General features: G+C 41.7%; 1 protein-coding gene across 9 annotated transcripts in view; it reads left to right on the plus strand.

Moving 5' to 3' along the window:
- Ankrd44 (ankyrin repeat domain 44) overlaps positions 1–21,515 on the plus strand; it is a 264,217-nt gene that overhangs the window by 184,794 nt on the left and 57,908 nt on the right. For 4 of the 9 annotated variants that reach the window (XM_040753614.1, XM_040753617.1, XM_040753618.1 and 1 more), the window contains exons 11-16: positions 1,096–1,178; positions 2,219–2,336; positions 4,293–4,361; positions 6,612–6,752; positions 9,909–9,992; positions 12,851–12,962. In XM_040753614.1, coding sequence (XP_040609548.1) covers positions 1,096–1,178; positions 2,219–2,336; positions 4,293–4,361; positions 6,612–6,752; positions 9,909–9,992; positions 12,851–12,962 — 607 coding nt within the window. The remainder of the gene's footprint in view (positions 1–1,095; positions 1,179–2,218; positions 2,337–4,292; positions 4,362–6,611; positions 6,753–9,908; positions 9,993–12,850; positions 12,963–21,515) is intronic. The other 5 variants (XM_021233477.2, XM_040753619.1, XM_021233480.2 and 2 more) reach the window with 3 other exon arrangements.

The raw sequence follows: 21,515 nt of genomic DNA on the forward strand, positions 1-21,515 counted from the left end.
CGGAGGACTTTAAAAATCTAAACTGTATTGTTTGATTAAAATGAGATGTTACAAGAGATGTTTACGAATACATAGCAAACCGCAGATGGCACTGGTTGTTATGAAGTGAATTCAGCATATGACTTTGCGTCCTTGTGCAAAGAGAGGTGGAGAGGAAGGGCTCAGAGGAGAAGCACCGACTCCAAAGGAAAACACACCAGCGCCAGAGGTCTGTCTGTCCTTCAAGCATCACTCCGAGGAGGGGCTCTCAAGTCAGGCAAAGCAGGCTAAGTTCATGATATATGCTTTTGCTCCTGTGTTTTGTGACTGATAATGTTGATGTGGTTAGTGTACATCAGCAAAGTCCATTATGAAGATGAACTTTTGCCTATAAAAGGTAAACAGTTCTTTTTATCAAAATTGTATTTTTAGTAAACAGCCACTACTAGGTCTTAACAAAATACAGGTACATATTAGGTAAGTAGTAAATATTTATCGAGTCAAGGAATAAAAGAGGTAATTTCCCACTTGAGGGTTATCTTGCTTAACACTCTTAGATCTAGCACATACCATAGTATCTTATACTTGCAGTGTTGAACAGGTAAATGAGTAAGAAAATGAGTGAATGAAGGAAGGAGTGAATGAGATGTCTAACCACTAAGCTGAAACGTTAGGGTAGTACATGTTTAATTCTTTGTATTCTTTTGTCAAATATATGCATATATACACATGTACATACATATGCATGCACATGCATTTGTAGAGATACACATAAGTACATATATATGCATGTTCATGAGTACATATGTGCACACACAAGCACATACATATGTACATGTGTAAATGTACATGCATGCATATGTACATACATGCATAAATACACATACATATGTACATATGTATATATGCACACATCTGTATGGTTATGGGCTTTTGATTGGGTTAGAATGAAGGTCATCTTAAGGCAGAAAATGGTTGTGCAATTGTTTATTGAATGGAAAAGTTACAAAATTACTTCATGGATCCTTATGAGCATTTTCAACAGAGGACTTGCAGAGGTTGGTTGTTCTGCATGGCTTGGGATCTTTTACTGTGAGTGGCTGTTTTTCTCTTTAGGTGTGGAATCCATAGCATGTTCCCCTTACATTTAGCTGCCCTAAATGCTCACTCTGACTGCTGCAGGAAGTTATTATCAACCGGTAAGTAAATTCATGCCAGCAATCAGGCCTGATGTGTCCTGTCCATGAGCCAAATGGCGTTAGGTATCTGGTCTCAGTGACTGACTGTGCTTGGCCATTGCCTTCCCTTGACAGGGCGAGGTAGTCCATAGCCTACCTCCATGACACAGCTCCTGGCAGTCCCCAAAGTCAAAGCTTTTTGGATGCCGGTGTTGCTGCCTAGAATGAGAGTCTTGTCTGATTTAAAGAGGTCCAGAATTGGGTGTGGGGGTAATGGCCAGAGCTTACATATGGGAACCTTAGTCATAGAAGGAAAAAATATTTGAGGCTTAAGTTGATGACTTAACATTAATATTGTTCGATAAAAGAAAATGGCCCAATCTTCAATATTTCAGTGGTAGAAAATAGCATGTTATCATCCCATTCCATGGGCATTGAAACATCAGCAAGGCAGATCCCCTTCCAAGCAGGTTTAATTTTTCTATTTTTAATGTGGGGTTGTCTGGAACTAGAGATTGTCTCTGCTCTGAGCTTTGCTGGTCTTTCTTATCACTGCTTCTGCCAGGCTCCATCTATTAAAGAAGTCCCAGGCTTTCCAAAGTGGTAGAAGCCTACAGGGTGGAGATTGCTTATAAATTAGTCTTTGGCTATCCCAGAGGTGTACGTCTTCCTCAAAGTACTTTACCTATGGTGGACTGTGTTCTCACTACTTTTGGCATGCTTAAAAATAATCCCTGCATGAAAACGTGCTTCCACATCTTAGACCACAGGAAGGTTGGGAGGATTACTCCTCTCCTTCCATGTTTCTCATATGTTCTGTCTGCCTGTCCACTACCCTACTTATCTCAAACTGGTTTTGTAAATTTCCATCCTGGGATTGGAACCGGGGCTGTGGCTCACCTTGGACTGAATGCAGAAATCAGTCCTTCTTAACTTCATGGGGCTTGAGCGGTTGCCATTCATTTCTGTGGCAACCCCTTTCTTACTAAAGTTGCTCACATTCTCGTTTTCCTACTAACTGATTTTTTCTGTCTCTGCAATGTTTCTTGTGGTTTAACTAGGACAAAAGTATAGCATAGTGTCCTTGTTTAGTAATGAGCACGTGCTGTCTGCAGGCTTTGAAATAGACACCCCAGATACGTTTGGAAGAACGTGCCTACATGCTGCTGCCGCAGGAGGGTGAGTACTCCTGAGGGGTCATTATTTCGTGACTTGATGACTTCATACATTTTAATTGACATACACTGCCTGTGAACTAAATGCCATTTCCTTAGCAAATGAGGTCCCAATCACTTCAACCAAGTATCTAGTGTCACTAGCTTCATTTCCACATCACTCAGATTTTGTTCTTCCAAAGAAAAATGAATAGTCCATCCTGTGTACTGTGTAGTGCACAGGGCTTGTGCTGTTGTCTTCCAACCCCACCCCCACCCCCACCCCCAAGGCTGTAAGATGTCAGACTACACAATGAAGATTTCTACCTGGCATGTTTTCTACTGAAAGAAATCAATTTGAACTTTGTTCTTAAATCCCCCCTCCCTTTGTTGTCAGTTGATGGGTAACAATTAAGAGGGTAAAGGAGGGAGTCAATTTATGCTCATTTTGACATTTTTGTAATAAGTAAAAAGTAGCTTTGATATTTTTTAGGATGACTAAATATAAACAAAGGTCAAGGAAACCCTAAAGATGCGCAAGAGTGATTTATTCCCTGCCCTTTCCCCTGTAGCAAAGAGCCTTTTTTCATCAGCTTTTTTCTTAGCAAATTGATGGTTAAATCAAAGCTCTGATCAATATATTGTTGATATATGACCACGTATTGACCACACATAGTGTCTTTTGGATGACCTTGTGTTGGGAAGGTGTTGGTTTCTAATCAGTTTCCCAGTACTCAAGGAATTCTCCATTTATCATGTATGTTACCAAAGACATTACCTATTCACCAGAGGTGAATGAACCACAAAACTGTAAAGCTTCTTATTTACATGGGTCCCTTCTGGAGTCATAAACTATTATACAGAGTTATTGCATTTTAAAAAAGGGACCCCTCCCCCTACCCCAGTCCTCAAAGAGGATGAGACTTGTGAACCACACAGGTCTAACCCACCCATTGCCTTTGATCCTTTTCTTCCATGCATCATTCAGGAAGAGATAGATGCTAAATATTAGGTGGCGTGCCGAACTAATTCAAATGTTCCTGTAAAACTCCATACATTTTGTGGCTCTTACATCTAGTTATCTGAGAAAGGGAGCTATGAAGGGTAGGCATGGGATGGGAAAGAGCCCTTCAAAGGCTCATCATTAGTGAGGTCATTTTTCTTATTTAACTTACAATAAAACAATACACTCTGAGTCACTTCTTAGAGTTTCACGTTTAGAATGATGATGGATGTTAAACCTCCATTTTAAAGAATATTGGACCTGCCCAGAAAGTGACAACACACCATGTTGGGTTTATGTTTGAAATGCCTAGAGAATGAATATTAGCTATATGCCTTTCAGCAGGAAAATTCACTTCAGTAGGTCCTTTCTCTGTGCTGTGTGATTTATTGCTCTTGTGAATGACAAAACTGCTTGGAATGATCCCTGTGCTCCGTTAAATCATTTTCAGTGTTGGTCCAGCACATTTATTTACCTGGGTTGCAAAGACAGGGAAATGCAGCTGTCTTTTTTCCATTAAGGAGTATGGAGTTGAAAGCACTTATTGTGGGGATTTATTATGCTGAGATAAAAGGGAGTTCTCAGCCAGTTTGCTTCATTGTTTAAAGGTGACACGGAATCATTAGGCTGCAGTGATTTCATAAACTCCTCATGGTTCTGAAAAAGAATTTTAGGATAAATGATGAGGCTGTCATCGGAGGGCTTAATCATATAATAATCATTCAATTCCTTAGTCATTGAGTTGAAAATGTTTCATGAAGCCCTTTCAATTATTGATTTATTAGTTCTGAGAGAGGAACTTTAAATCCTTACAATTCAGTGTTCCTGGGATATGTCCAGATTATTTCTTGTTAGTGGAATTTTAGACCCTAGGCTATTATTTTATCCCAGCTCGTACTCTGCAGAAAATGCCTCTTCTTGGAGGTACCTTAGTAATTAGCCCTGACCATACTAATTATGTTTTCCCTGTCTTTCCAGCAATGTAGAATGTATAAAACTCTTGCAGAGCAGTGGAGCAGATTTTCACAGGAAGGACAAATGTGGGAGGTATGTACTCAGGCTGACCTGCCTCTGGGGCCTAAAGAGAGTGGGGAATAGTCCATTGAGCAGGCCTGTTGTTGAGATGGTCACTATGGGACAACTGGGGGCAATTCCATCCTCAAGAGGGAATCCCTCCTTGTAGGGGAACACCAACAAAGATGACAGGCCATGAGCTAAGGGCTTTCTCAACTTCTCCTTTTTAAAAAGTTGCCTATCTGGATATGTTTTAGAAAAACAGCAGAATAGACCACTTCAGTGCGCCAAACTCAAAATATGGGCTTGAGAGATGGCTCAGGAATTAAGAACACATGCTACTCTTGCAAAGGACTGAAGTTCAGTTCCTAGCACCAATGTCTTCTAGTTCATAACTTCCTATAACTCTAGTTCCAGGGGATCTGATACTGCCTTCTGGAACTCCCCCACTCCCTCTACAGAGATACACATGCAGACACACAAATAAAAATAAGAAATGTAAAAATATTATCAGAAGATCTACAGCATTTGCTTTTTATATTGGGCATTTCATCTTGAGATAAATTTCCAGATATTTGAAATGTTAAATGACCACAAACCACCATTGGTTCATAGAACTTTTCTTACTTCCATAACCCCTTGGATAGCACACACACACACACACACACACACAGAGTCATATACAAAGAACCAACATTTTGTTCGGCACTTGACACTCTAGTGGTCCCATATGTCTTAAACAGCTTTTATTCATACAATGACAAAACCACCTAAAACTACTTGCCCTCCCCTTCCTCTCTCCTCTCCTTCTTTCCTTCCCTCCCTCTCTCCTCTCCTCCCTTCCCCTCCCATTCCTTTCCCCTCCCATTCCTTTCCCCTCCCCTCCTTTTCCCTCCTCTCTTCTTCCCCTCCCATCCCCTCCTCTTCTTTTCCCACTTTCCCCCCCCTTTCCTCTCTTCCCCTTCTCTCCCCTCCCCTGCCCCCTCTTTCTCCTGGCCTCTCCTCCCCTCCCCTTCCTGTTTTTCCTCCTACCTCTTCCATCTCTTTTCTTCTGTCTTGTCTCCTCCTCCTCTCTCTGAGTGTGTACCTGTGTTATGTGTGTGTTGCTGTGAACCAATCAAAGCTACAGTATTGCACGTGCTAGGCAAATTGTTTACTACTGAGTGACATCCATAGACTTTGCATTTAGTTTTGAGACAGGGACTTGCTATGAAATCGAAACTGGCCTTGAAATCACAACCCTTCTATTTCAGCCTCCCCAGTATTGGGATTGTAGGCGTGTGTTCCTGAATCTAGCTTTCTCTTTATCCTTAAGCCATGTTGGGACTGTTGATGCCTAGTCATTTTCAGTCCAGTTAATTAAAATAGAAGCATCCGGGTGTTGGTGGTGCACACCTTTAATGACAGCACTTGGGAAGCAGAGGCAGGTGAATCTCTGTGAGTTCGAGGCCATGGTCTACAGAGTGAGTTCCAGGACAGGCTCCAAAACAATACAGAGAAACCCTGTCTCAAAAAAAATCACAAAAAAGTTAAAATAGAAACAATCCAGTATGTAAAATATAATTTCATATAATTCTTCCTTTTGGACTGGAGAAAATCAACGAGTAAAAGAGTCCCAAGTTGTCTGAAAAATGAAAAAAAGTGCTTAAAAACTGAAATAATTCCTGAGCTAATGTTACTATATTTTTAGTATTCTATATGGTTATTGTTCCTGGGATATTGGCTAGTTACACCAGAAAAAATGTCGAGTAACTGGAAACTAAAAATAAGTAATATAAATTCCTTCATATTTCTCAGACAAAGAAGCTGCTTTCTGGACTAGAAAGGGTGACTGTGGTATAACGGTTTGGAAAGGGTACTCTTAAGGGGAAATGGACATGAATGAAGGTGAAGTGTGAACATGATCTAGAGACCTCATCATCCAGTTTGCATTCATTAGTGGGTTCATAGTGTGCATGGGTGAGAGGGATGTTCTGTAGAAGGAACTGGGACAGCTTGGGAAAGTCTTCACTTCCTGGCTGAGAAATCAAGCCATTGTCAGTAACATAGATGTAACCCAGGAGTAGACACTAGGAATAGAAAGGATAGTACCACGGTAGCTAGCCTTGCTAGAAGCCACCTGCCTTTGTAGACTTGGTTTTGCATTCCTCAGATCGCACACACTTGAGAGCTGAAGCAAGAATTCTGTAGCCAGTGCTTCTGCCAGTGATGAGTCTGCTAGACGGAGTGAAGTGCAGTAGTACTAAACAGCATCAGCAACAATAATCGCTGTTTGTTTTTCAGGACCCCGTTGCACTACGCAGCTGCAAATTGTCATTTCCACTGTATTAAAGCATTAGTGACCACAGGAGCCAGCGTTAATGAAACAGATGACTGGGGACGGACAGCTCTGCACTATGCTGCTGCGTCAGACATGGATAGAAAGTAAAAATAGCCTTGTTTGTGTTTCATCTTGGGGTAGAGCCAGGGAGGGGAGGGCTTGTGTTTTCTTCACACTGCCTGCTGAATACTGCAGATGAGGACTCTCTCATTCAGAGTGGAGGATCATCCACACCCCAGGCTTCCCCATTCTCTCTCTTTAGGTTTAATTGTTATATGCCGTGGCACAGTTTTCTCTCTTCTCTGCTTTTGGGTTAAATGCCAAGTAGAGCTGTCAAGCCCAGGCTTCTGAGTTCAGGCTTTGGAAATTTGTTGCAATTTATTTGGCATGCACAATAGTTTCCATCATTGCCACTTAAATGCTTCATCTGCTAATATATATGTCCTGTGTGAAAGCATACCCACCAGTGCATAATCCTGTCAAGTGCAGCCTTGTTGTTTGACATTAGACACCGTTTTTCCCAACCTGGGCATGAACACTCATTAAGCAGCTGCAGAAGGGGAATTTCTTTCTTTTTTTTTAATTAGTTTGATTTTTACATTCCAATCCCAGGTCCCCCTCCCTTCTCTTCTCCTGCTCCCCTCACTTCCCCACACACTTCCCATCTGCTCCTCAGAGAGGGTAAGGACTTCCCCTAGGAAATCTACTAAGTCTGTCCCATCATCTAGTTGAGGCAGGACCAAGGCACCTCTCCACCCCCCACGCCCCTGCATTTAGGCTGGGCAAGGTATCTCTCCATATAGAATGGGCTCCACTAAGTCAGTTTGTGCATTAGTGTTAGATATTGGACCCACTGCCAGTGGCCTCATATACTGTGCCAGCCACATCATTGTCACCTATATTAAGGGAGTATAGTTTGGTCTTATGCAGGTTCTCCATTTGTCAGAACTGAGTCAGTGATCTCTCAATAACTCGGGTCAGCTGATACTGTGGGTTTCCCCATCGTGGTCTTGACTCCTTTGTTCATATTATCACTCCTCCCTCACTTAGATTGTACTCCAGGAGCTTGGCCCAATGATTAGTTGCAGATTTCTGCGTCTCCTTCCATCTGTTTCTGGAAGAGAGTGCAAGCTTCTCTGTGATTGTGGCTTGTAGGTTGGGTATCTTTTGCTTTATGTCTGGTATCCACTTATGAGTGATCACATACTTTCTGGTTACCTCACTCAGGGTGATTTTTTTCTAGTTCTGTCCATTTGCCTGCAAAATTTAGGATGCCATTGTTTCTTATCACTGAGTAGTACATCCATTGTGCAAATGTACCACATTTTCTTTATCCATTCTTCAGTTGAGAGGCATCTAGGTTATTTCCAAGATCTGGCTATTACAAATTATGAACATAGTTAAGCAAATGTCCTTGTGGTGTGAATGTGCCTCCTTTGAGTATATGCCCCAAAGTGGTATTTCAGGGTCTTGAGGTAGGTTGATCCCTAATTTTCTGAGAAATTGCCATACTGATTTCCACAGTGGCTGTACAAGTTTGCACTCCCACCAGCAATGGAGGAGTATAGAAAAGGAACTTCTTATTCCAAACATGTTTGGACTATAGGTGGCTAGGCATGGAAAGCAAACCACTGAACCACTGCAAAGGGGGAAGGGGGTGGGGTCCCGCAATTCATGTAGTTCTTAAAATCTTAGGAAGACTTTGATGAGTTTGCATGACAACTATTGAATTATTTGATTCTGGGTTAGTACTGATAGCTTCTTTTCTAGAAGAATGACATTTAAACATTTCATTTTAATGTATAAGTAAGCTAAGTATATGCTTTTCCATTGGGCTATACCGAAGCCCTTTTGAACATTTGAGATGGCAATCCAAGTAAGAAATACATCTTATATCATGATACAGTACACATGTTCACATATATGTTCATACATGGGAAATAAAAACCTCACAAACCATATTTATGTTTATTGTATGTGATGTGATATATTTTTATCTTATTTTAATGACTTCAACCTAATCATTTCACTTAGTAACAGGTTGTGACCCATTGTTTAAAATAATCTGTATGAAAAGCCAGGTGTGGTGGCACACGCTTGGAATCTTGTCATTTGGCAGGTGGAAGCAGGGGTATCAGGAATTCAAGTCCATCCTCTGAAACATAGAGAGTTTAGGGATAGCCTAGGCTACATGAGATCCTGTCTCAAATAACAAACAGCTATACATGCACACTCAGGTATACACGCACACACGGCTTGGAGGTCTCTCAGTTGGTGAAGTGTTTTCCATGCAAATATGAGGTCTGAATTTGATAACCAGAACCCACATGAAAGTACCCAGGGACCTGGCTGGCCTGAAGAAATGGTTTATTAGTTAAGACTGCTTGCGCTCTTCTAGAGGACCTAAGCACAGTTGGCTCACAATCACATGTAATGCCATCTCTAAGGGATCTCATCCATATGAACACTTGCACACATGTGCCTTTTCACCAACACAGACACATAGACATACATAAGTTTTAAAAATAAATAGTTTAAAAATCCAGGTGTGGTGACAGCATGATGACCAGCCAGTCTAGCCTACTAGATGACCACAGAGCAATGAGCAATACTGTCTCAAAAGCCCAGGTGGATGGCTCTTAAGAAGGATGCCCGAGGTTGACCTCTGACCTCCACATACATGTGTAAACACAAGCATGCTCCCACATGAACATGAACAGCCCCACTTCATTTTGTGTTTGTATAAATATGTTTCTGATACGATGTCACACTCAGTATCTCAGCACGCAGGTTTTCAATTGGGCAGTGCTGTGTGTTGGGGAAGACGGACTGCAGGAAGGGCGAGGGAGAAGGTGTATTTTGTGTTTTAACGGCTAGAGGGGAAAATCCAGGAGGTGAAGGGCAGGATCCCCCATAGGAAGTGAAATGCTGGGCTGCACAGAAAGTGTGAGGGCATGGTGGCAGGAGTAGGAGCCTGAGCCAAGTTGTTTCTGTTTACTCGGAAAGTTCTAGGATGCCTGTAGAGTGGTAAGCAGCTTGATTTTGGTCTTCATCACACAGAGCTAGGGAGAAGTTTTAGGAAAGTGATGTTCTCAGTTGGGTTCTATGAGAGGAAAGAGATTTCCTAGATGCCTTGGAGAGAACAAGTGTACGTCCCTTTTGGGTTGGGATAAAACCACTGAGATGTATTTGTGCAATAACTGTCAACAATTTTTAATTAAAAGTTAATTGTGATTTTTCCCCTTTTATCTTATGCTGAGAAGTAAGATGATCTTAGGAAATGCCCATGACAATTCAGAAGAACTTGACAGAGCCAGGGAAATGAAGGAAAAAGATGCTGCACTGTAAGTTTCTTCTGGGCATAAGATGGGGTGCCACACTCTTTGGTTATTCTGGGTTGGCACATGCCTGTCTTCCTACTGGGAGTTTCCTTGGGGACCCTGAGAAAGGGGGGGCGGGATGCAGTCTCACCTTTAACACATCCATCCATCCTACTGTTCTTATGCGTGGGACTCTTTATAAAACTAAAAGCTTGCTTTGACTGCCATTGTGATGGGCCAGCAGCCTTAGGTCTTAAACATATCTGACTCTGTCATGTATCAAATACCATGGGGGACATGTAAAGTCCCCATTTGGGACCTTAGGCTCTATTTTGGTGATCTGGGGATAATTATTTCATAGATCCTATAAAATTCTTCAGACCTTGCCGTGAAATTCCCCTCAGACCCTTGACTTACAGATAACCTCCTGCTTTTTGTAAACAGCTACCCCTGACCATGCTGCCCTATTCTAGTTTCAAACAGGAACTTCACTATTGCTATGAAAAGGCCTGGAGTAACTGCCATCGTCACAAACAGATCAGTACAGAGATTCCTGACAGTGGTGATCCCAACACTTAGTGCAGTGAACCAGTTTGCCCACTTTGGACCTCATCCCCTGAGGGATACAGTGCTCTGAGAGTCTGAAGGGCACATGATCCACAATGTGTTTATTCTCTTCTCGAGTTGCCACAGGAATGAGTTTCTGTGCCTGAATGCTTGTGTCCACTCCAAGGCTTCCACATTGCCCACTCTGATCCCCTCCCATGTCCCCGTGTCTAAAATGTTACAGACACCGAGGATAGCCCTGGTGCAGGTTATAGGAAATAACTATGTCTGGGATAGAGGCAGGCACGATTATGAGTAAAACAGAATGAACGAGTTTTACCTTAATACACCTAAATTTAAAATAATAACGTTGAGAAATAGAGAATGCTGTTACCTCAGCAAGCCTTGCTTTCTCCATTGAATTACAAACTTACCCTATACCAACCCAGACTCACTGGTGATTAGAGGGAGGGCCAGGGACAACCACATCCCCCTCTCTAAGTCAGGGACCTAATGTTCTGTTGATCTTTCATCTCAAGCGGCCTAGCTGCTAATCCACCCTGGGAGTAGAGAAGATGAGCCTCACCAGTTAAACACTGGGTCTGTTTTTGTTCTTAGGAGCTATGTAGAGATAACCCAAATTCTACACTGCTTCTGTTGCTGTATCTGTACAGTTGTCATCTTATTTAGCTATGCACTGGGCCAAATAATTCTCTGGGAAGAAGTATTAATGTTTTCCTAATTGTAAATTGTGTTTATCAAAGGACTTTTTTTTGCAACCCATTCAGAGACTGGGGGTTGTGTGTCCACAGAATGCTATTCCTGTGAATGATTTATGTAAGAGCTACATTCAGTTTATAGTGAGTCATGCACAAGGTCCTGTCCACAGACATTTAATTACCCAAATAAAAAAGTACTTCCTTTTAAGGTATGAAGGACCAAAGACAGCATGATAGGGCTTTAATGAGAGTTTGATTTATTTTGGAGCATTTTATAGATAAATACAGCAAGTAGATTGGGTTTACAAATTTATCTTTGGTCAGTTTTCTAAAAATTAAAGAACAAGTTTGTCTTTTTATTCATTTGGCTTTCAACCAAAAGGTAGGTAAGTGCAACTTCAAAGTTTGTGATAAACTATAGAAAGCTCTCCCTGAAAAATCTTATTTAATGGGGAGGGTCAGATTTAGAATCTTAAAACCCTGAGAGCCACACATGGGTTGGTGACTCATACTTGTAATCCCAAGACTGGAGGGGGAAGCAGAAGAATTAAGAGTTCAAAGTCACCGTCCACTACATAGTGAGTTTGAAGCCAACCTGGGCTACATGAGACCCTGTTTCAAAAACCCCAAATTAACAAGTCTTGATGTAGAGCAAGAAATTGAATCAACATGGACTTTTTGGGGATACATTTGTCTAGCTAGTTATTTCCCCTTGTAAAGCAAAGACCAGATTGCCTAGTGCATCCCAGAGTTCTGGGGTTCTAGAACTTGAGACTCTTCAGCAAAGGTCAGGCCAGCTCCTTCCTCTGCCAAGTGTGTCAAGCCTTGTGACATTGCAGAAATCCTCCCAATGTTTTCAGTCAGTGTTCTTTTGTATTTGTGCCACATCCACAGTTATCCTAGGTTATATGTGGCTACAAGTTAGACACTAGGTTGTATGTGGCTACAAGTTAGACACGATTGTGGCCTATTTTGTCACTTCTTCAGAAAAATTACAAATATGCCAGAAAAGGCTTTTAAAATTCATAATTTTGTCTAGTCTGTATTCTTGATGGTGTAACTTAAGGTTCTTCCTTCAAGTGTAGTCACTCAATGAATTTTTTGTGCCTTTTAAATGTTTAGCCACTCTTCTGGTCTTTTTATTATTCAGTCTCCTCTGGGTTCTTTTCTTCCTAATGTGTTTTAAACTTGCAGTTCTTAGCATCTTGATCTTCATCTCCAATAGTGATATCAGGTATAGTTCCTTCTTTATTGTGTTTCCCCAGCTGCAGTGGCCTGACCACTCCTTCATTACATTTGAGACTTGTGAACATGGAGATTGTAATCGTACTATTCTTGATGACAGATATGTCTCTACCTTGAGATGAGAAGGGGGAAAGGACACTTAATTACCCACTTGTTCCCCTGACTTCTAGGAGCATTATTTTACGATGAAATAGAGACAGACAAAGAGAGCATGTGCTCTCCTCTCACCCCAGCACTTAAAGCTTTACTATAATTGGCTCTTACATATTTCCTGTCTCAGGTGCTTTGTGGAATGCTCATAGCAGAGGGGCTTGTGCTGATTGTCCTTTCTGGTACAGAAATGTTTCTGAGGCTGTATCTTTATGCTTACAGCTGCCTAGAGTTTCTGCTTCAAAATGATGCAAACCCATCCATCCGGGACAAGGAAGGCTACAATAGCATCCACTATGCTGCTGCCTATGGCCACAGACAGTGTCTAGAACTGGTAAGTTGTCTTGTCCGTTTGATTTTTTCTGAAAAACAAACTGACCCTAAACTCCTGACAGCCACACTCACTACCTAGTGCAGTCACTACGAGGAATCCAGGGGGAATGGTTTCTGCTAAGTGAAAAAGACTGTTCGACATTAACAGTACAAAGATTTCTTTGTTCCTGTCTGTCCTCATCTGGCTGACAGTGGACTCATCCACATTTTTTGTGGTAAGAATGTTAGAGCCCTGTGTAGACACAGCTTTTATTTTAAAGATAAGTAGGGTATGTCCAATAAACTGAGCATATCTCTCCAGAGGAAAACTTAGCACTGTAGTGCCCACTAATGGTAGTGTAACTTCATGTTTGACTTATTCAGTCATTAGGCAAATGGGTTCATTTGGGCCAGTACCATGTCTGGTGTGGAAAGAAACTGGCAAGGGCCAAGAACAGAATTTGAAATTAAAAACATAATCAAATGATCCAGAGATACCTGGGTATGTGGGGGGGCAGGTTAAAATATAAACTCTTCTCTTGGTGATGGTTATAAGATCCAAAACTCAAATGCCCACAGTAACTTGAAATGTAGGGTGAGGTGAGCTCAGGTGTAGAACAGTCCGGAGTGATAGGGACTGTGCCATGCTAAAGAGCCATGCTGTAAAGGGAGACATAACTGGTTGGAATACCAGGAAGGAAATGGTTGCTAGAAATAGTGTGTGTATGTGTGTGTGTGTGTGTGTGTGTGTGTGTGTGTGTACATACATGTGCACATGCACAGCATGCATATGTCGTGGCACATGCATGAAGGGCAGAAGACAGCTTCATGGGTTCACATTGAACTCAGATCACCAGCTTGGTGAGAAAGTGCTTCTACTCAACAAGCCATCTAGCTAGACCTAAAATCTGATTTTTTAGTGCAATATTTCCTATTTTGAAATCTTCCTGGGGAGCCTGAGGGGAAAGTTTGTTCATAGCCACATCCAGCCTACAGGTCACAATTTGCTACTTTCTGGGTACCACTTTTGGTTCAGCTTCATTGGGATATTTGAATGTCCCAACTCACTGTCTGTGTGGACTGATGGCAGGTGCCATTTTTATTTACTACTCTTGAATGTGTTTATATCCCTGTGTGGTGGTTTGAATGGAATGGTCCTACAGAGAGTGGTACTATTAGGAGATGTAGCCTTGATGGAGTGTGTTACAGCAGGTGGGTTTTGAGGTCTCAGATGCTCAAGCCAGGCCCCGCCATATCTCACTCTTTTCCTGCTGCCTGGGGGTCTGGATGTAGAACTCTCAGCTCCTTATCTAGTATCATGTCTGCCATCTGCAGCCATGCTTCCTGCTGTAATCATAATGGATTAAACCTCTGAACTGTAAGCCAGTCCCAATTAGATATGTTTCCTTATAAGATTTTCCATAGTCCGCCCATGGTGTTTCTTCACAGCAATAGAAACCCCGACTAAGACAGCCCGCAAACCAACATTTGGGAGACTGAAGCAAGAGGATCATGAGTTTGAGGCAAGCCTGGGTTCATAATGTTATCCTGTGTCAGGAGTAAGGAAGTTGTGCCAGGCATGATGGCACATACCATTAACCAAGTGCTTGGGAGACAGAGGCAGGTGGACTCTGTGAGTTTGAGGTCAGCCTAGTTTATATAATAAATTCCAGTCCAGCCAGGACTATGTAGTGAGATTCTGTCTCCATCCATCCATAATTAACCATCTATCCATCCATCCATCTATCCATCTGTCCATCCATCCATCCATCCATCCATCCATCGATTCATTTCTTTTTTTCCATACTACTTTCCCATGTTTTTCAGAGCTATGTTTGAAGAAATACATAATGTCTACTTAATGTGGTTTACTAAGAAGACATTAAGTAGGAAACCAGCAAACTAAAGTATGGTACCTACACAGAAGTCACTGTAGTATGCCCTTTTTCCTTTTGTTGGTTCCAATTAGGCTCAGTCCTATTACATTCCTTTTACTATGGAACACAGGAAAATCCATATGAAGTTACCAAGTTTGGAAACAAAAATAGGATTATTCTTGTATTATTTTTTTCATTGCAGGGCTTGCTAAGTTGTATTTATCATCATCATTCTTGAAAAATTCACCACCAACTTTTCTCAGGTTCTTGTAAATACTGAAGACTTCCATGTTTGACCTTGGGGATAGGTAGCAGTGTAGCACAAATTCTAATAGGTCTTAATAATAAAAAGCCTGGAGTCAGATATTGATGAAGCAAAACTAGTTCTTACCTCTACTGAATGCTCAGACCAAAGGGGTGACCCTGTCTCTAGGCATCCTCAGACTGACTGCCTTAGACAGCATTTGTCTCTACAAATCCTCAGACTGCTGTCTCAGACTGCCCTGAGCTGCTGCTTAGTGGAAGCTGGTTAAGATGAGTCAATGTCATCTTTGCCTCTTAACTCTACACCTATGAGTAACTATGACTTTGTGTTTAGATCTCATATACAGAAGGTTCCTGCCAAAACGTATGAATGCGTATTTTCACCACTGGGAGGTGAGGACCTATGTTGTAATTACCCACTATGAGACTGTCTTCTGAAATCTACACAAGACACAGCTGTCATTAATTGCTTTTCTCTCAGAAAACCACATGGCATAATTGGAAATATGAGCCTTTATTACAAAGTTTATTATCTCTTAATAATATGTGCTGCTCAATGGAGCTGTAATGAGTTATCTTCAGTCCTGTAGCTCAGAGCACAATGTTCTGGAAACACCTTCATTCTGTCAAGTGATGTGCTGAACGCATTGTCTTCCTTTTTCAGGGATGCCATTGTAGGGTCATTCTTTTCTCAGACAAGAAGGTTTTCCTGTTCACAAGACAAAAAAGACATGGATGTTTGATTGGATCAACTCTTGCCTTTGTATTTACAGACATAAATGCATGGAAATTAGGAATAGTCTATAGTAGGTAGGGAAGTATTAACTGATCTTCATTTATGCTGTCAGTTGAATCACACTAGATTATCAATATAAATGGTAGACACATCACCCTTGTTTGCTTTTAAGAGAGAAGCTCTGTGGGTTGCTTATCATACAAATAGGGTGGTTATTGTTGGATGGAAAGCTTTATGGGTTCCCATTTTGGGGTGCATCCTACAATTCCTCTTGGGTGCAGTTTGTTCTAAGCAAGCTGTGGACATTCTCACAATCCCTTCCCTCCATGACACCAAATCAAAACAAAGCAGAACCAGAGAATAACCCTGCATTCTCTCCCCACCACCAGATGTGCAGCACTAAGCCAGACATTTGCAGGTATCTTATCCATCTGCCAGCTCATCCAACAGGAACCAGTTTGGGGAGGAGATGGGACAGGATAAGGGTTCCATAAGGAGGGAAGACAGAATAGGATCATCTCTGGGACAAATGTTAAATGAAGGAATAAGGTGGGTTTTGGGGGGGGGGTTCGAGACAGGGCTTCTCTGTGGATTTGGAGGCTGTCTTGGAACTAGCTCTTGTAGACCAGGCTGGTCTCCAACTCACAGAGATCCGCCTGCCTCTGCTCCCGAGTGCTGGGATTAAAGGTGTGCATCACCACCACCGGGTGAGTAAGGTGGTTTTTGTTTTGTTATGTTTGTTTTTATGGGGAAGCATTTCTAATTTTCCCTCCAGCCTTGGGAAATGAGGGCCATCATCATCTCTAAAATCCCCATTTCCGTAGGAACTAGAAGTTGGGAAAGCAAACCAATGATCTCGTGTGCACAGACATAGATTTCTGTGATTCACTGTCATGCCCCTTATCTCATGTAACAAACACCTCATCTTTTTGACAAGTTGGCCCTGACTCCTAGCCAGGTTTTCCCATGAGAAGCCCTGTTTTATGGAACTCTAGTCACCTACTAGAGTCTCTGAAAAAAACATCCTTCCAAAAGTCTGTTCTTCACATCCCCAGCCTTGCTCTGGCCTGTAGAGAGAACAGACAGTTTAAATGAATACTTTCTACTAGATCAGGTTTCGCCTTTTGGGAGCTACAGTGAGATGAAAGAGGACAAGTGGCCATTGGAACTAGTCAACTTTTGTATAGTTGGTGACATTTACTCCTAGCCCCTCCTTTTAGCTAGATGATCTACTGCTGTGTTTATGTATATCACTAAATATGTATCATTAAAATTTATGCATATGTATAAATGACTGACATTTAACTTAGTCCACAATTGCTTGGCATTTGTGGTTTTTGGTTCTTGTCTGTGATTAAAAGCTTAGAATTTGTAAACCATATTTTGTTTTCAATTTATTTTGCTGTAATCAAAATGGAACAGAAGTTACATTAGCTGTTTTAACTCTATTTTCCATATTTAGGCTGATTTTGAGTTAGTTCCACAACAAAAAGCTCCTAGAAAGTGAAGTATTCCTGTCTTTACAGACTTCTCAGATTCAGAATTCCAGCCTACCCACCTACTTAGGCCAGTGTTCTCATAGCTTTTCATCAAGGATGTATGTCCTGAGCTTGCTCTAAAAATCTGCCCACCAATGTGTACAACAAACCATGATTAGCCAGATTCAACTGGGTTCAGACTACCAATGCAGAGCAGAGGGTTTGTATCCAATAAAGCACCTTGTGTATAAATCAAATGTTTGCTTGAGTGGAGGAGGGGGCCTGCCACAGAGCTCAGGCCCCTGTGTATAGTGCATTCAGACTGACTAGAAAGAGAGAAATTCAGGAGCGTGCCCCTATTTGGAATTTCAGTTTCTTATGGCATACTCGTTTTCTTTTACAATATTGAACGTTTCTCTGTGAGCATAAAGATACTAATGGCTTTGTTGCTTTCAATGTGGGAAAAAATGTGTCTTCTAGTGTAATTACACAAATTGCCTACACAGACATAGATGGTTTGGAAACTAGAATTCAGATTGAATTCAGTCTAGGATTTTGCTAAGTTTGATCACTTTGAATTTGGCTGCTTCCCTGGATCTCCTGTGAACTTGAACTTTGACAATAAGAATATGTGGGGTAGCAAACAATCCCTGCATGTATGTTCTAGGAGTTCTGGATTCTCTGAAGTGAGCTATGTTTTGGGCAACTGAAAACAAAATCATGTTACATTCATATAAATTTCTATGTATTTCTTATGTTTACCATAGACTTGAGCATTGCTAGAAACTGGCTCTGAATAAATACATGTGTCTGTATAGAATGCATTTCAGTGTTGGATTAACTTCTTGATACTAAGAAAGTTGGGTTTAAAGGAGTTATTTTTAAAGAAATAAGTAACTTTTATGTTAGGAAGCAGTCACATCTAAAGGAACAGTCATCTGAAGATAACCAGTGTATTTGAACCCAAATCCCCACAAACCAGAGATGCTATGAGCTGGTCTCAGAGTATGTGACTTTGAGCTGGCAGGCTATGTGAGAGCAGTGTTCTGTGGAATGGCACTGTGACCATTCTACTGTTGAACTCAATGTGTGGGGGGGGGGGGAGGCACAACTCTTAGGAGGAACTCTCTAAGTGAGGGCTTGGGGTGGACACAGATACTCTGATGCCACTAGCAGTCTCTCCCTGTTATGGGTGAGTGAGCTCACAAAAGTGAGGTGTAAATCTATATTCAGAGAGGTTGAATAGACAACTCAGCAAAGGGTCTGTCTGATGGTTACAGTGAGGCAGAAGGCCTTCTGGTTTCACATGAATCCGTCTGGCAGCTGTCAGAAGAGCCAGCTAACAAAGTTTATTGAAATAAAGATCCTCGGCTTCACCCCCAGAGCAGGGTCCAGAACACTACAGCTTTTGTTGTCCCCACATTGATTCAGCTCAGCCCACAGCGTGCTTACCCACATCTAAAGTCCGAGCTGGGAAAGGGAGGAAGTTTAGATCATGGATTAAAAAAATTTAGCTGTGCCATGGATGACACCACCCCCATAGTGGGGAGAAAGCCTGCCTTCTTCTGACAAAACACCAAACTAAGAAGCACCAGGGATGGGCACAATGGTCTGGTATATGATAAGTCTAAGATGTCTTCAACCAGAATCTGCATGCCAGGAGGTCATACAAAAGTCACCCATTGAAGGACCACTCACCTTCATCAGTGATGGGGAAGAGTGTCATGCATTCCCAAAGCTCAGATGTGCATCAGAGTGGCCTAAGACTCTCCTGGATCCTGCTAGAGAGAGTTGCCAGGGATAGTGGGAAGACTCAGCGTTCCTAGGATAGAGGAGGGAGAGTCCATTACCAGGAGACAGGGAGCCTCACTTAGAGGATGCTGCAGATAAGAGGAAAGCCTACTGCAACACCTGAAAAGGAAATAGCATGAGTGCCCTGGTGGGCACCATTACTGAGCTGAGCTGGCAAGACCGTTGTCTCTGTTTCTATGAGCTTCTTTTTTTCAACCCTAGAGGAAGCAGACATTAAGAATATAAGAAGTGAAGGGATACAGGCTAGGGACAGACTGGCCCAACCTTGTCCCCTTATCCACACAACCTATGATAGACAGTGGGGAGGAGAACCAATGTTGGACAGCCTTCAGGGTTTATGGTTTTTATGCTGGCACAGACTGTTTAATTGCTTGTATGAAGCTATGTTTGTAAGGGAAATCCTTTGAGAGTTTTATTTGTTAGAGATTTCTATCTCAGTTGGCAGGAAAGGGAGTCATGTAATGGAGACTGGACCTGGTGTAGGGAAAAGGAGAACAAACTAGGATTTATGAGTGACTCACTGCTTAGTCACTCACTGGCAGCCACTGTTAAGGAAAGAATAGCGTTCAGCTCTAAAGAGAAATAAACGATTCTTGACTTGAAATATACATGAATTGATATTTCAACTTTATAAGATGGGATGTCCTAATAGTTCTAAGCGCTTATTGGTACCAAAAAGCATTGAACAAAAGTGATTCATTGGGGAATGGTTGCGCTTGATTTAGTGACAGAATGTAAAGACTACTTTTAAAGTGTTTGGTGAGTTCTCTTCTTTGGCAGATGTTTTTAAAAGATGACAGGTTGGAGAGGAAAGGAAAGGTTATGTTTCTATAGACTAGTCTTCTTTTTAGATGTGACTACACATAAAAGCTGACAGGTTGGGAAGGAAAGGAAAATTTATATTTCTATGAACTGGTCTTCTCTTTAGATGTGACTACTTACAAGCATGAAAGCATTTTACTGTAATCTCATCATTATTTTTATTCTTCAACGTCTACAAACCTGTGTTAATATGTAAAACTGATGCAAAGACAGTCAGCAAATTAAAAGTTACACACACACACACACACACACACACACACACACACACACACACACACTGTAATTGTTTCTAGGTATATAGTGAGCACTAAGGGATTCAAATAGACATTACTGTTTCTAATGGGGAAGCTTCTAAAGACTCAGAGAAAAATCAAGGTTTCTTAATGATGGTGTAGTTTAAATGTGAACTGAAAAACAAAGTTAATCTGGTTTGTTCTCCCTTTTTCCTATCCTGTCGTATTTTCTCTCCCCTCTCTTCATAACGTCTATTGCTGTGACAAAATCCCATGACCAGGGCAATTAGAGAAAAAAGAGTTTACTGGGGTTTATAGTTTCAGCCATAGCAGAGAGCTACAAGCAGAAGGCAGAAAGGCTAACTAAGAGAGACTAGCGTAGCATGGACTTTTGAAACCTCAAAGCCCAGCTTTACTGAAACACTGCCTCCAAGGCCACACTTCCTCCAACAAGGACATACCTCCTCCAACATGGCCACACTTTCTAATCTTTCCCAAGCAATTCTACCAACTGGAGACCAACCATCCAAATACCCAAGCCTATGGAAGCCATTCTCATTCAAATCACCATGCCCCTCTATTAAAACCCTCTAGGCAGCATCCAGGGACACAAGACAATGGCCCAGTCAGGATTGGGCCCTAGGAGGATGTCAGGAAGACATTCCAGGAAGGATTGGACAGTGACCTACATGAGTGTATTTGTTGCTTTTCTCAAGGCTATATCAAAATACCTGACAAAGGCAACTTAAGAAGGAAGGGTTCATTTAGGTTCATGATTTAAGAAGGGATCCAGTTCATCATGTTAAGAAAGGCTGGATTCAGGAGTGGTTAGTCACATTGTGTCAGTGTCAGAGAATGGACTGGGAGTAGAACGTCTTAAAAAACCTTAAGATGTGCTCCCAGTGATCCACTCCCTGCAGCAAGGCCTCATCTCTCAGGATAGCCAGTATGTGGCCCAGGATAACTATGAATTGCATCCCAGCACAATACCATAATCTTAAAACATTATGTGAATTTTGGAAGGGGGTAACTTAAATACACAGTCTAAACCATGAACTTTATAGATGACAGATCATGTTGCAGTGTCAAAGTAAATATTCTCTCACAAACCACAGGCCATGAATCGAACACCTCTGAAAGTTATACAACTGTCTTAGAGTTGCTATTGCTGTGAAGAGATACCATAACTAGGGCAACTTTTATAAAGGAAACCATTTCATTGGAGCTAGCTTACAGTTCAAAGGTTTAGTCCATTATTGTCATGGTGGGTGGTGTGGCAGTGTGCAGACAGACAAGGAGCTGAGAGTTCTTCGTCTTGGTCTGTAAGCAACAGAAACAAGTGTGTACCACACT

This window comes from Mesocricetus auratus, unplaced genomic scaffold (assembly GCF_017639785.1).
Source record: "Mesocricetus auratus isolate SY011 unplaced genomic scaffold, BCM_Maur_2.0 Super-Scaffold_100010, whole genome shotgun sequence".
Lineage (NCBI taxonomy): Eukaryota > Metazoa > Chordata > Mammalia > Rodentia > Cricetidae > Mesocricetus > Mesocricetus auratus.